The sequence below is a fragment of the Perognathus longimembris genome, chromosome 28, assembly GCF_023159225.1.
Source record: "Perognathus longimembris pacificus isolate PPM17 chromosome 28, ASM2315922v1, whole genome shotgun sequence".
Lineage (NCBI taxonomy): Eukaryota > Metazoa > Chordata > Mammalia > Rodentia > Heteromyidae > Perognathus > Perognathus longimembris.
Window position 1 is genome coordinate 73,043,997 of NC_063188.1, and position 13,914 is coordinate 73,057,910.

The 13,914-nt window shown below is 38.5% G+C and overlaps 1 protein-coding gene across 6 annotated transcripts in view; it reads right to left on the reverse strand.

Moving 5' to 3' along the window:
- Positions 1 to 13,914, reverse strand: part of Pfkfb1 (6-phosphofructo-2-kinase/fructose-2,6-biphosphatase 1) — a 63,423-nt gene that overhangs the window by 35,799 nt on the left and 13,710 nt on the right. Inside the window, exon 1 of one of the 6 annotated variants that reach the window (XM_048336865.1) lies at positions 11,437 to 11,689. The exons of 2 other annotated variants lie outside the window; for them this stretch is intronic. Coding sequence is in view for 1 of the 4 variants with exons in the window: in XM_048336861.1 (XP_048192818.1) it covers positions 10,281 to 10,374 (94 nt within the window). In the remaining 3 variants the exon portion in view is untranslated. Of the gene's footprint in view, positions 1 to 2,261; positions 2,310 to 10,280; positions 10,988 to 11,052; positions 11,403 to 11,436; positions 11,690 to 13,914 lie in introns of those variants that run through there. 3 more of the 6 variants (XM_048336864.1, XM_048336861.1, XM_048336866.1) reach the window with 3 other exon arrangements.

Sequence of the window (13,914 nt, forward strand, 5' to 3'; positions counted from 1 at the left end):
AGAGAAAAATTTATCACCAATATACTTGTTTACAAGAAATATTAAAGAGTATTCTTCCGGTAGAAGGGATAATAATATAACTTTTTTCTTATTCTTTATGTCCCTAAAACACAACAATTTAAAACTACAATAATACTCTATTGGTGGGGGAAATCCCTAGAGACTTTATTTACTCCTTCGGTTCTACAGTAAAAGTAGCAACAACAAAGGTAGCCCAGAGTGGGAGCTTCTGAGAATCAATGCTCTGTAGTATGAGATCTTTCCTTGTAGGTTGAGGCACAGTGACAATAGGACACAAGTAGACTTCATACAAATTTTCTGTCTTTCTTTGTGTCCCTCTGTCTCTGCTATCCTGCAACTTCTTTCTGGAAATTGTACAACCAGAGAGTACTTTCTGAATAAAGGGAAGAAAATGTGAACCGGAAGGTTCCAGAAAGATAGAAAAGAGGAAAAAAAATTTATCTATAGCCTATGAGTGCTAGGATGCTAATTGCAGCAGAGTGAGAAACTCAACTAGCAGAGTTGCTAATGAGCCAAGTCCCACACTGACCACTAGGTGGTGCCCACACTGAACACACCTAAATAGTAGTACTGTAAATGATGAGAAAATTTAACTGATTTTGGAATACAGAAGGCTAAAACAACCTTCTCCACGGGATTTAAAGAACATTCAGAAGCTTAAAACAGTACTTACAATATCCAGCATGTAAACCTGTGTGAGACTCATTTACCAACAGTATCTGTACAGTACTTTCAGTCATTAATACCAGAGTATGAGTGAAACCACTATTTTTCAGTTATTTATCTTTATTTTCATCACTTTTGATGATGTTACAAACTACATTTTGGGTGTACTGTTGTTGAAACCCAGGGCCTTGTGCATGCTAAGCAAGCTCTCTATCACTGAGCTATATCCTCAGCTCGTGCTGACATTATACTATATGCACTTGTAATACAGTTATATCTACTCATCACAAATGTCATTCAGTACTAGGTTACCTAGATATTTTAACAATTTAAATATAATAAAATTCAGTCCTACTGGTTTTGACAAGTCTATAAGGTTAAGTACCTATATCCGTAGTACTATACAGAAAATTCCATTGCCTCTAAACTCTCTTGTACAGCCAATTATAATGAAGCCTACTGCCTTTTTCTAACTAATGACAAATGCTCATCTGTATCTGATTCCTATATTTTTTTGCCTTTTCCAGGATTCTATATAAATGGAATTATAGGACAGTTTTGGGATCTGGTTTCTTTCTCTTAGTATAATGCACTGATAAATTTTAGTTTGTAATGCATTTGAGAATCACCCTATTGTGTGAATCAATGGTTCTCTTATTTGATGAACAATATTCTAGTTTATGGTTACACTGTTCATCCTTCATCCATTCATCAATTGAAGGCTGTCTTGGTTATTTCTAGTTTTTAAAGATTTTATGGGGCTTTATAAACATTATATATATACATATATATAGGATAAACTCAATATTTCAATTTACTTAAAAAATTGAAAGTAAATTATTATAGTTACCTGACTGGAACACATGACTAGACATGAGTGGGAAAGAAATAAGGTATCTCACTGAGAGAGGCAAATAGCCACATTTTACCTTTTCCTCTAGCTCCCTGTTTCAGAAGCTAAATTCCTGGGAAAATGTAGCTAAAATATTGTAGGTTCCTTTCATCTACTGAGTCTACTCATTGAATGGAGATGATATACAAGGCACAGCAGGCTGGTTTACTAGGTTCCTAATCACCCTCACTCCTAGAGGAGGTTTTATATGAGAGAGGCAAACTGAGAAGACCAATGCCTCACCCGGCATCCAGAGTGCTTGCTCAGAGTATGCCCATGGAAAGAGACAATACATAAGAGGACAGTGAAGCTTTCTTTAAACAAACTGACTTTATTTGAAACAAAGTACAGTGAAGCCCAAGCTTAAGGATGCCACCAAAATCAATACTTCCTCTTAAGAGCAAAAAATCTAAATTACAGGTCAGTTAGTTCAGTACAGAATTCAAGAAAGGGCCAGCAAATAAGAGCCTATTAAGAGTAAGAGCAAATCTCTGATTGACCTCAAATTGACCCCTGCCAGAGTTTAATTGAGTAAGGCATCTGAACAATGTATACCACAAAACATTGCTAAAAAATAGAGCAATCAGCTAGTAATTAGTGGAGTCTGGAATAAACACTGAATACACTGACAGCTTAAAAAAGAGATCAAGGAAAGAGAAAAGGACACCCCAAAGATAACTACCTTCAAACCAAAGGCTATGTGCTCCAAGAAGTAAAACTAAGGGTTCACTATGTAGGTAAACAGACTTTATGATAAAAGCCTAGCCACACCAAAAAAATAAAGCATTCCACTGGAATAAGAAAATAGCATGTATGTATGTTTATAAATATATACCTGTGCTCCTTAATTTTATCATCTCTTAAAAGATAAAAATATATAAAAGAAAAACTGCATTATTCAATTTTAGCATATACAGAGAAAATATGTACAAAATAATCACACAAAAGAGGATGAAATAGAATCATAATAGGTCACGCAAACAAAAAAAATCAACAAGGACACTACAGAACTATATGACACCATTGTTTCTTCTCCCAAAAAATAAGATTGCAGGGCGGGGAATGTAGCTTAGTGGTAAAATGCTTGCCTTACATGCAGGAAGCCCTGGGTTCGATTCCTCAGCCCCACATAAACAGAAAAACCAAGAAGTGGCGCTGCAGCTCAAGTGGTAGACTGTTAGCCTTGAGTAAAAAGAAGCCAGGGGCAGTGCTTAGGCCCTAAATCCAAGCCCCAGGACTGGCACAAAAAAAATAAGATTGATAAACCTCAAACTAATTTGATCCAAGAGAAGAGAATCAAATTAATAAAATTAGAGATCAAAAAGGGAGAATCACTGGGTGCTGTAATCCTAGCTACTCAAGAGGCTGAGATCTGAGGATCACAGTATGAAGCCAGCAGAAAATCTGTGACACTTTTATCTCAAATGAACTACTCAGAAAAAGATGCCAGTGGTGTTGTAGCTCAAGTAGTAAAGTGCTAGGCTTGAACAAAATGAAGCTCAGAGACAGTGCCCAGGCTCTGAGTTCAAGCTTGGGACTAGCACCAAAAAAAAAAAAAAAAAAAGAATATCCCACAACTCCTCAGAGAAACAATTACCCCATTAATAAGTGAGCTAAAGACTTAAAGAGACACTTCTCTGAAGAGGAAATGAGAATGGCCAAGAGACACATGAAGAAGTGTTCAACATCACTGGCCATAAAAGAAATGCAAATCAAAACATTAGTGGCACTGTGGCTCAAGTGGTAGAGCACTAGCCGTGAGCAAAAAGAAGCCAGAGACAGTGCTTAGTCCCTGAGTTCAAGCCCCAGGACTTGCAAAAAAAAGTTGTATGGGCTGGGAATATGGCCTAGGGCTGGGAAGAGTATTGCCATGTATACATGCAGCCCTGGGTTCGATTCCTCAGCACCACATATATAGAAAAGGCCGAAAGTGGCGCTGTGGCTCAAGTGGTAGAGTGCTAGCCTTGAGCAAACAGAAGCCAGGGACAGTGCTCAGACCCTGTGTTCAAGACCCAATACTGGCAAAAAACAAAAACCAAACAAAAAAAGAGATTATGGTATATTTACACAATGGAATTCTATGCCTCTATCAGAAAGAATAACATTGCCCCATTCGTAAGAAAATGGAAAGACTTAGAAAAAATCATACTAAGTGAAGTGAGCCAGATCCAAAGAAACAGAAACTCTATGGTCTCCCTGAGTGATAATAATTAGTATATGTCTAGCATAGTCCTAGCAGATGATCACAATAGCTCAATAGTTATGTACATATGATCACATAGATGACGCTAAGAGAAATGATCTCCAAAATATGGAAACAATTGGTTTACCACTTTTGTTGTTATTTTCAATGCACTAAGTGAAATTATTTCTTTCTTCTTCTGTTTATCTTCCCTATGATTTTGCCCCTATTGTCACTGTATTTGATTCTGGTACCCTGGGTATTTTATATATGCCTGTCTGAATTAGGGAAGAGAAGGGGAACATTAAAATGGTGAGACAAAGGGTAAAAGGCAAATCAATGCAACAGCAATACTTACAAGATAATATGTTGTAAACTAACTGTACAACTCGGGGGAGGGTGGAATTGGGGAGGAGGAAAGGTGGGAGAAAAATGAGGGAGGGGGTAACAAATTAGACAAGAAATGTACTCACTACCTAATGTATGTAACTGTAACCCCTCTGTACTTCACCTTGACAATAAAAAGGAAAAAAAAAAGAAAAGAAATACATATGAAATCCAAAGAATCATGAAGAGGTACTTTACAATATATTCAAATAAACTGGGAGAGCTAGAAGAAATGGATTAATTTCAAGACTACAAAATTGAACCAAGATAAAAATAAACCACTTATAGTAAATCTATATTAAAAATGAGGTTGAAATGGCAATGATTTCCCAACAAAGAAATGCCAAGGATGGATTTGCTGCTAAATTCTATCAAACATTTAAAAGAATAACTAATAACAATACTGCTCAAACTCTTTCATGAAATAGAAAAGGAAGAAACACTACTGAACTCATTCCATGAAGCCAATTCTACACTTACAATATTCCAAAACCAGATACAAGAAAGAGAATTATAAACAAATCTCACTGGCGAACATTGATGCAAAAATTCTCAACAAAATGCTTGCAACCTTCTGTGTACTGGTGGCTCACACATGTAATACTAGCTACATAGGCAGCTGAGATCTAGAGGAACGTTGTTGGAGGGCAACCCAGATAGAAAAGCTTGCTAGACTCCATCCTCAAAATAAGCAGCCAAAAGCCAGTCACAGTAGAGTTCTAGCCTACAAAGTGGAAGGCCCTGGGTTTAAACCCCAGTAGCAAAAAAGAAAAAAATCCCAGAAAACTAAATTCAATAATACATTTTAAAAAGTGAAAACTATAAAATCTTGAAGAAACCAAGTGAAAAATGGGGTGAGGTGAGGGAGAATGATAGAGGGAGTGAGTTTGAAAGGGATATATGGTATCAATGCATTGCAAATATCACAATGAGTTTCAACTTGTACAAATGATGTGTGCTAATAAAAATTGTAAAATAAAAAATTAAATAGCAAGTAAATGTTAAACTATGTAAATCAAATATAGATATATTAATATCCAGGGAAATTGTATAGGGCAACTATACCAGTTATACCAATTTATAGATATTACTAAGGATACAGCAATTCTAAATTTGTTTGTAACTATCAATAAACTTCCAACATTGACAGAATTACTCGGAGACTTTGACAAATTTCACACAGTAGTAAGGCCCCCAAACCAAAGAAGGATATAAGAACATACGGAGCAGATTGACTAGGACATAAGCGAGGTATATACTATACCAAACACCATTCTAAACAGCATATTTTTCAGTAGCTCAAGGATTTACCAAAATCAACCATATGTTGCTCCGTAAAGCAAATCTCAAAAGACTGAACAGAATTGAAATCATACCAGTTTTGCTCTCTGACCAGAACTGAATTAAGCTGAAAATGGCAAGAGCCCTGACCTATCCAAATAGAAGCAGACCCAAAGGCTGGCATGGAGTACTGAGACCTTCCTTTCAGTTGCTAGATGATAATCAGTAGGTCCTAGCAGTTGTGGGATAGAGACCAGGGTAACCAGAGCAACTTGGTAAGTTGCAGAGAAGTGATAGATATGTTAATTGCCTTATCTGATCTACACAGCTTGTATACATGCATTGATATATCACATTGTCGCAAAGTTCTGGCAAGATTTATCAAGAGACGGAAGTGGTGCTGTGGCTCAAGTGGTAGAGCACGAAGCCTTGAGCACAAAGAGGCTCCGGGACATTGCCCAGACCCAGAGTTCAATAATTCAATAGTATTCAATATTAGAGCCCTAGGACCAGCAAAAAACAAAAAAGATTTATCAAGAGAGAAAAAAAGAAGATACATATGAATAAAAGAATGAAAGAAAGGATATAACTGAAAACTTGAGAGATTAAAAAGAAATTTGAAAATGGATGTGAAATCAAAAACTTCTTAGAAAAAACCATAACTTTGCAAAGCTGACTTAAATAGAAATGGCAAACTGAAATGACTTTATAACTCTATCAGTTAATTTTTAAAGGAGAAACTAGACTCATATGGATTTACTAGGAAATTCTGCCAAATATTTGAGGAACAGACAGTTCCTTGGACAACTGTCAGAGAATGGAATGAAAGCAAATAGTGGCATGAGGTTAGTATAACCTTGACACCAAATCCAACAGGGACAACATGAAAATGAGAATGGTAATATTGTGGACCAATAACATTCCTGAACAACATTCTAAGAATCTAAACTAAATTTTAGTGAACTAAATCTAGAAGTTTTTATGTATCCAAGCACAGTAAGATTAGTTCAATACAAGAAAATTTCTTGTTTTGCATCACATTCACAGGTTAAATAAAAACATCGCCATGTCATCTCAGTGGATAGAGAAAACAAGCTTAACTAAATTCAGCATTAGCTCATGTTTTAAAAATTATATTGGTGAACCAGGAATAAACAGGGACTTCCTTAACTTGTTAAATGATATCTGTCCAAAAAACACCCATCAAATTTAGTTGTGACAACATTTAAAAAGCATTAAAAGTTTAAAAAAATTAGGATCAACATTAAGAATGTATATTATGGATGGGAATGTGGCTTAGCAGTATAGTGCTTGCCTTGCATGCTTGAAGCTCTGGATTCGATTCCCCTATACCACATAAACAGAAAAAGCCGGAAGTGGTGCTGTGGCTCAAGTGGTAGAGTGCTAGCCTTGAGCAAAAAGAAGCCAGGGACAGTGCTCAGGCCCTGAGTTCAAGCCCCAGAACTGGCAAAAAAAAAAAAAGAAAACTGTTAGAGGAAATGTTAGAGGAAACTGATAGTTGGCATTTACATACAAATAACCAAAACTAACAAGAAAGTTTAAGAAGTTTGGTATACAAAGCAATTGTATTTGCATACATCACTATCATATTGCTATATGATGTTATTTTTTATAAAAATAGTGTTCACAGTAGGAGAAAAAAAATTCTAAAATTATATGCAAGTCCATGTAGATTAAATTATAAACCTCTACTCAAATAGCATAAAATTCTAAATACAAGGCGAGACATACAAGTTTAGAGAAGATTAAATGTAACTAAGATTAATTGTCCCCAAACTCATTAACATATTGAATGCAATTTCCAATCAAATCTCTGTGTATAACTTAATTCAAAATTTATGAGGAAAATCAGTAGGCCAAGAATAGCCAAGATACGCCAATATTGTGGGACTTGCTCTACCAAAATAAATGTATGAGAATGTTTCCTGTACTACAGTTTATAACCAAGAACTAAAAAACTCTCGAAGTGCTCACAAACATTAAGGTAGATAGATAAACCATGGAATAGTCATAGAATGTAATAACACACAGCAAGGGAAGTAAATAAGCTAGAAATATAAGCAACAAAAGTATAGATGGCGCATACAAACATGATGTTTGATGAGGAAAGAATATATATATGTGTGTATATATATATATTCAACATTTTCTATATGGAGATACATTTAACCCTCAGAACAATAGCATTAAGTGAATCTGTGTCTAGGGTCAATAGACTGGCTTACTCAGCCCAGGTAGTTGTAGTTGATCACTAAAGTGTCTTACACATATGGAGCTCTGTACTTTACTATGGTGAATAGTCAGTGTGGAAGTAGCACAAGTGATCATTTCCTGAGCATCTAAGTGCTGAGGGCTTGATGCTAAAAAGAACACAACCACCTTCTTGTTTAAACAATACCATTTACTGGTGCATACTATATGCTGGCTGCTCTTCTACATATCCTAACATGGTTTATTTAACTAACTCACCTTCACAACAATGCTATTAGCAATTTCAGTTTACAGGTGGGGAAATAGAAGCACAGATGCTGAGAAATGTCTAAGGTTACAGAGGCATAAAGCAGCAGGTGGGGTTGTAAACCCAGGCAGTCTTAGATCCAAAAGTTTTCATCAGTGAATCATCCCTACAATACCAGGAAGTAGGTAACAACCCTTACAGCTGAAAAAAAAAATAAGACTAAGAACTAAAGTGGGCACATATTTATTCTGCACCTTCTATAGGACAGATTATATTGGGTGATTAATGTATATTATCTCTGACTTTAAAGACACTGCCAGGCACTGGTGGCTCACACCTGTAATCCTAGCTACTCAGGAGACTGAGTTATGAGATCCTTGAGAACTTTGATTCAAGGATCTCAGCTCAAACCAGCCTGGACAGAAAAGTCCCTAAGAGACTCTTATCTTCAATTAACCACTCAAAAACCAGAAGTGGAGCTGTGGCTCAAAGTGATAGAGCACTAGCCCTGAGCAACAAGTATTCAGGGAAAGCACCCATGCCTGACTGAGTTCAAGCCCCAAGACGGACAAAAAGGAAAAGAAAAAAAGAAAAGCAGATTACCCAGGAATATAAGGGCTCTTACTCTGTTTTTTTTTTTTTTTGGCCAGTCCTGGGGCTTGGACTCTGGGCCTGAGCACTGTCCCTGGCTTCTTTTTGCTCAAGGCCAGCACTCTGCCACTGAGCCACAGTGCCACTTCTGGCTATTTTCTGTATATGTGGTGCTGGGGAATTGAACCCAGGGCTTCATGTATATGAGGCAGGCACTCTTGCCACTAGGCCATATCCCCAGCCCTGAAAGGGCTCTTACTCTGGAGGATACATGTATGAGGAGTGGCTTGCTTGCTGGTCAGCTTCACCTAATCATATCTACAGTGGCTTGGTGGGCAGGCTCCTAGTTCTACAAATGACTAAGTGGAATTACTGGTGTGGAAAAGAATGGAGAACAAGAGGCTGGTTTTTGTCCTCTCTTCTTCCTCCTCCATTCACATACTATAGCCTATACTCTGTAGTTAATATCTTTCATCTGAGTGGACTTTCTAAGCAGCTACTGCTTCCTTGAGCCTGAACCTACTCCTCCTCTAGCGATAGGAGCATTGAAGCTTGGTCATATAGTCCTTGAGATGTCTAGGTCCCACAGACCACAACTGCCTTACCTCCACCCACCTTCTGGCTCCTAGGGCCATAATTTTTGGGTTGGGAGCACCTTAGTCCACAATTGTTCTCTGTGAGCTATGGGAAACAGTACATTCTAGTTTATTATTTTGTTTTGGTGCCAGTCCTGGGGCTTAACTCAGGGCATGGGCATTTCCCTTGAGCTTTTTTGCTCAAGGCTAGTGCTTTACCATTTGTGCCACAGCTATACTTCTGTTTTTTTCGTAGTTTATTGGAGATAAGAGCCTCACAGACTTTCCTTCAAAATGCAATCCTCAGATCTTAGCCTTCTGAGTAGCTAGTATTACAGGTATAAGCCTCTCTCTATATATATATCACTAGAGTAGCTGGGTACTGGTAGCTCACACCTCTAATCCTAGTCAGGAGGCTGAGATCTGAAGATCTTGGTTCAAAGTTGGGAGAATCCTATCTCCAATTTTCCAGCAAAAAGCTAGCAGTGGCTCAGGAAGTACAGCACTATCCTTGAATGAGAAGCCAAGGCCAAATGAGGTTTTGTTTAGTTCTTCATCCTTGTTCCTTCTCCAGTTAAAAGTGAATACCACACCAGCAGACTGGCCCTGACAGACTGTTCCCCCCACTCCTAAGTCTTTAGAGTAGCAAGAGAGTCTATATACATCAAGGAAGCAATGAAAACAATGCAGGAGATGGGACAATCAGCCTTCCCCATCCCAGACATGTATAGACTTCTTAGAAGAAGCTGTAAAAGGGGAGGAGCAATGCTGACTAGTGACAGGGTACTATGGTACACCCAACACCTGTCCTCTGAGAGATGATGCCAGGAACCATCACCTTATTTCACCCTACCACTACCAGAGATCAATTTCCATACTTGACGGAAGAAACCAAATAAAACATTCTAGGTTAGCAATGAACAGTCCCAAACTAGAATCCTCAAATTCCAAACAAGAAATACAAACAAGTTCTAGATGCAAAAGGAAAACTTGTTAGTCAAAGATACCTGTGATTTAGAGGATCATTCTTTCTTTTTCTTTCTGGTTTTACCTTCTCTCACATTAGCCTCTTGTTATCCTATAGCTATTTCGTTTGGCTATGCATGTATTCCAAGTTCTACATTAAGATGGATAGATGAGGAGGGCATCTTTTTCTTTTCTACACCCATTCTACCACCACAACCCACAGAAGTAACCCCCACTTACAGCCCCTCCGCCGTTGTAGCCTGCTGTCATTGCTGTGTGGAATCCAGATCTTCTGTAATCTGTTTTGGGTGAGTTCTCCCATCTCTTGAGACATCTTAGGCCGTGAAGCTAATGATACTAATGTCTGCAGGTGCTGGGCCTTCACTTCCTATCTCCCTAACTATCCTTTCTTTTGTTACTGTAGCCACAGTAACAGGTGGACAAGGCTGGGACAGAGGAGGCACACTGGGCTTCTGAGCCTCTCCCAGCCTGTATTCAGTTCCCTCTTCTCTGTCCTCCAGTCTTAGTCTACCTCTGCTCCTGTATGTACCAGTGGGGACTTGGGTACTGAGAGTGAGAGGTTGGGCAAAAGTCAGCAAAGGCCTCTGAACTCCAAGGGCTGTGTACATAGGAGATAAGTCGGAGCCCAGCAAGGAAGGCAGCCAGTAAGACAGCCCAGGTCTGGCCAGTGGCTTTGCACCAATAAAGACAGGACTAGTAGAGTACGCAAATAAAAGATCAAAGATCAGGTGCTTACATCTATGTGGGGTGGCACATAAATTCTAGGTGATGGAGGAGAGTCTCTGATTTAAAATTATATTTTAACTCAAGTAGACTCAACTCAAGTAGAATGTTAAGTTGCAACCCAGAAACAGAGATACACAGAAATGCAAGGGCCCCGAGGACAAAATCACAAACACAAAAATCCCTAATGAAAAATGCAATATTTTGAGCTAGCAATTAAAGACTAAACTGGAATTGGATGTTTCACTGACTCATTGCTCACCCGCACCCAAATTGTCATTGCAACCCTTGTCTTCTGAATTCTCTTGCCTTCCCTGCCTCAGGGCTTCTCCTTCCTAAAATGTGCTATCTGGGGCACTCTTGGAGAGACTGACACTTTATACTCCCTCCAGCCAAGCCTAAATAAATCAGAGTAAACCTGACACCTTGGGAAGAGGAGCCAGTGCAGCTATTGTGGAAAGGGAGAGATGGTAAGCATTGCTGGCATGGCTGCCAGCTGCCATGACATGCCCTTGGAGTAAAGGCATCATGAGATGATCCCAAACCTGGCTAAAATTCTTCCTTCCAAAGATGTGATGGTGGTTTAGGAGGGAGGAAGCTGTAGCAGGAAAAGTGTAAAGTAGTACAACTCCCTAAGCCAGGGCCACCTCACCAAAATGTCTCCTGTTCACTTGTTCCTGTTTTCCTGCCCTCCTCCCAGTCCCTTCTTTATTTTGAGGCTTTTATCTGTAGAACTCATGTAATTGCACAGCATTCCCTGGCAGATGTCCAAGTGTGCTCTGACTTCATTATTTTGCAACTCTCCCACCCTCTGATGAACCTTCAGTGATTGGCTACTTGGAAATTCAACTTTCTTCCACTGAGCTGAGCTGCACAAGGGCAATCTCTTGGGAATTGAAATCTCCAACCCTTGCCCTCAAATGCTCCCAGGTCCACTTTGACTTTCAAAGAATCACCCTAAAACACATTCTCAGAGACTTATGTCCATACAAGAGTTAGACACCCTCAGGTGTTAACGCCTATATCATATCAGAGCCCATTTATTTTAAACACATCTATTGAAGCAGTGGGTCACAGTGGTTAAGAACAATGGACTTTGGAGCCAAGCTACCTCAGTAAAATACTATCACTGCCCATCTGAGACACTGCTGAATAAGAGACACTAGAGAGAAAGTGGAACGTTCTAGTGCCTCTATTTTGCATCTGCAACATGAAAATGACTACCTACTTTCTTTACTTCAAAGGAGAGATCTTCAGTCACCTTTGCCTTGCCATCCCACATAAGTTACTAAAGGTTACTGAAGATTCAGTGTATTAATACATGTAAAGGAACCTTGGAAATGCTAAATATATACTACCTAACACTTTGTGAAGTAAATGGTCAGTCTCCCCTTCAACATATCAGTAACTTTCATCAGTAAATGAAACCTCCAATATGACAAAGGATTAACATTTATAATATAAAGAGCTCTTGAGAATCAGTTAGAAAGATGGACTCTTTTTTCCCACAGATCATTTCATCTCATGTTCATTCTCAGGTTAAAAAAGACAGACCTAGAGAGGGGAAATACTTTTTAAGGTCAGCAAGTCAGTGCCTAAGTCAGGGTTATACTGGGAGCCTAATTTCTCCCAGTCCAGGGCCTTTTCTTTGGTTAACTGATGAAGTTAGCTTAAGAATGGAGTCATTCATATTATGTTAAGTAAGTTAACTCAGGAAAAGAAACTCAAATACTGTGTTATCACATATATGCATATGCTAAAAAGGCTGATTCAAGAAGTTGAGAGTAGAATAGTGGGTACCACAGTATAGAAAGGAGTGAGGGTAACAGGTATAGGATGCATTTGGATAGGAAGAAAAACTTCTTTTTGTGTGTATGGTACTGGAGATGCAGCCTTGAACATGCTTGTTAAGCACTCTGCCACAGAGCTATATCCAGACCAGAAAGAAAAAGCACAGTTGCATAGCTGTGGTGATAGTTACCAAAAATCCACTGTATATTTCAAAATAGTAGAGAGATATTTGAGTATTTCCAGCAGAATAAAAAATAAATATTTGAGATAAAGAGATTTATCAATTACCCTGATCTGATTGTTGCACATTGTATTCATGTATTGAAATATTACATGGTACCCTACAAATATATACAATTATATGTCAATTAAAAGTTAAAATATTTTCAGATGTGGACTTTCAGATTAACACAGAACTTCTAGTCTCATAGGTATAGTTTGAATAGATACAATTCTCCTAATTCTATACTTGTGAATTGGTAAAAAACATTCTGTTAATGCTAATAATCTTATCGATAACTTTCATATTTGTAATCTAGCCAGTCAGATAAACATGTCTTTTATGTGTGTAACTTTGTCCTCATGATCCTGCCAGAGAGGTAATGATATAATTTTAGTAGCAGGAAATCTGAGATAGACAGAAAGTGGGTTTTTTTAAACGAGGTCTAAAAGGGTAAACCTAGGGTTCAGGTTTGAAAGCCTGATCTAAAAGTGCCTCAAACTGTCCATGAGACATTTCAGAACTCTTACCAAATAAAACAAGCTTTATGGCAAGTCTCAGCCTCACAATCGAGCTACTTTGAAATCAAGGCCTAGTCTATCTGCCAAGTCTTGTCTCTCCTTAGACTATCTTGTTTTTATACTTTACTGGTTGATTCACTGTGGCCCCAAACATACCATCATGTACTTTCTGTCTTTTGGACTTTTGCTCAGCCTGGAATTCCTTCTCTTCCCTTCTATTTTCAAGGAAATCTGACTCACTCTATAAGGCCTGTTTCCATGGTTACCTTTCCTGAGAAATTATCCTTGTAACCCTGAGAGAGGTTTTGTCTTCGGTTCTCATATTGCCCATGTGCCTCCACTGTAGCCACCCATGTTTCCTGGGTCTGTTTCCCTACGAGGTATGGGGTCCTTGAAGAATGGGAACTGGATTCTTGGGATCTGTATTTTCAATGTTGATCTTAGTCGCTAGCACAGCAGAGTCATTTGCCAAATGAGTATTTGAGCTGTTTGTATCTATGTGCTCTAGATGAAAAAAACACACAGACAGGTAATCCCAGCTCAGCCAGGTAAGTGTAATAACAGCTGCACAGAGATGGAAGAACTGACTAGGTCTGAA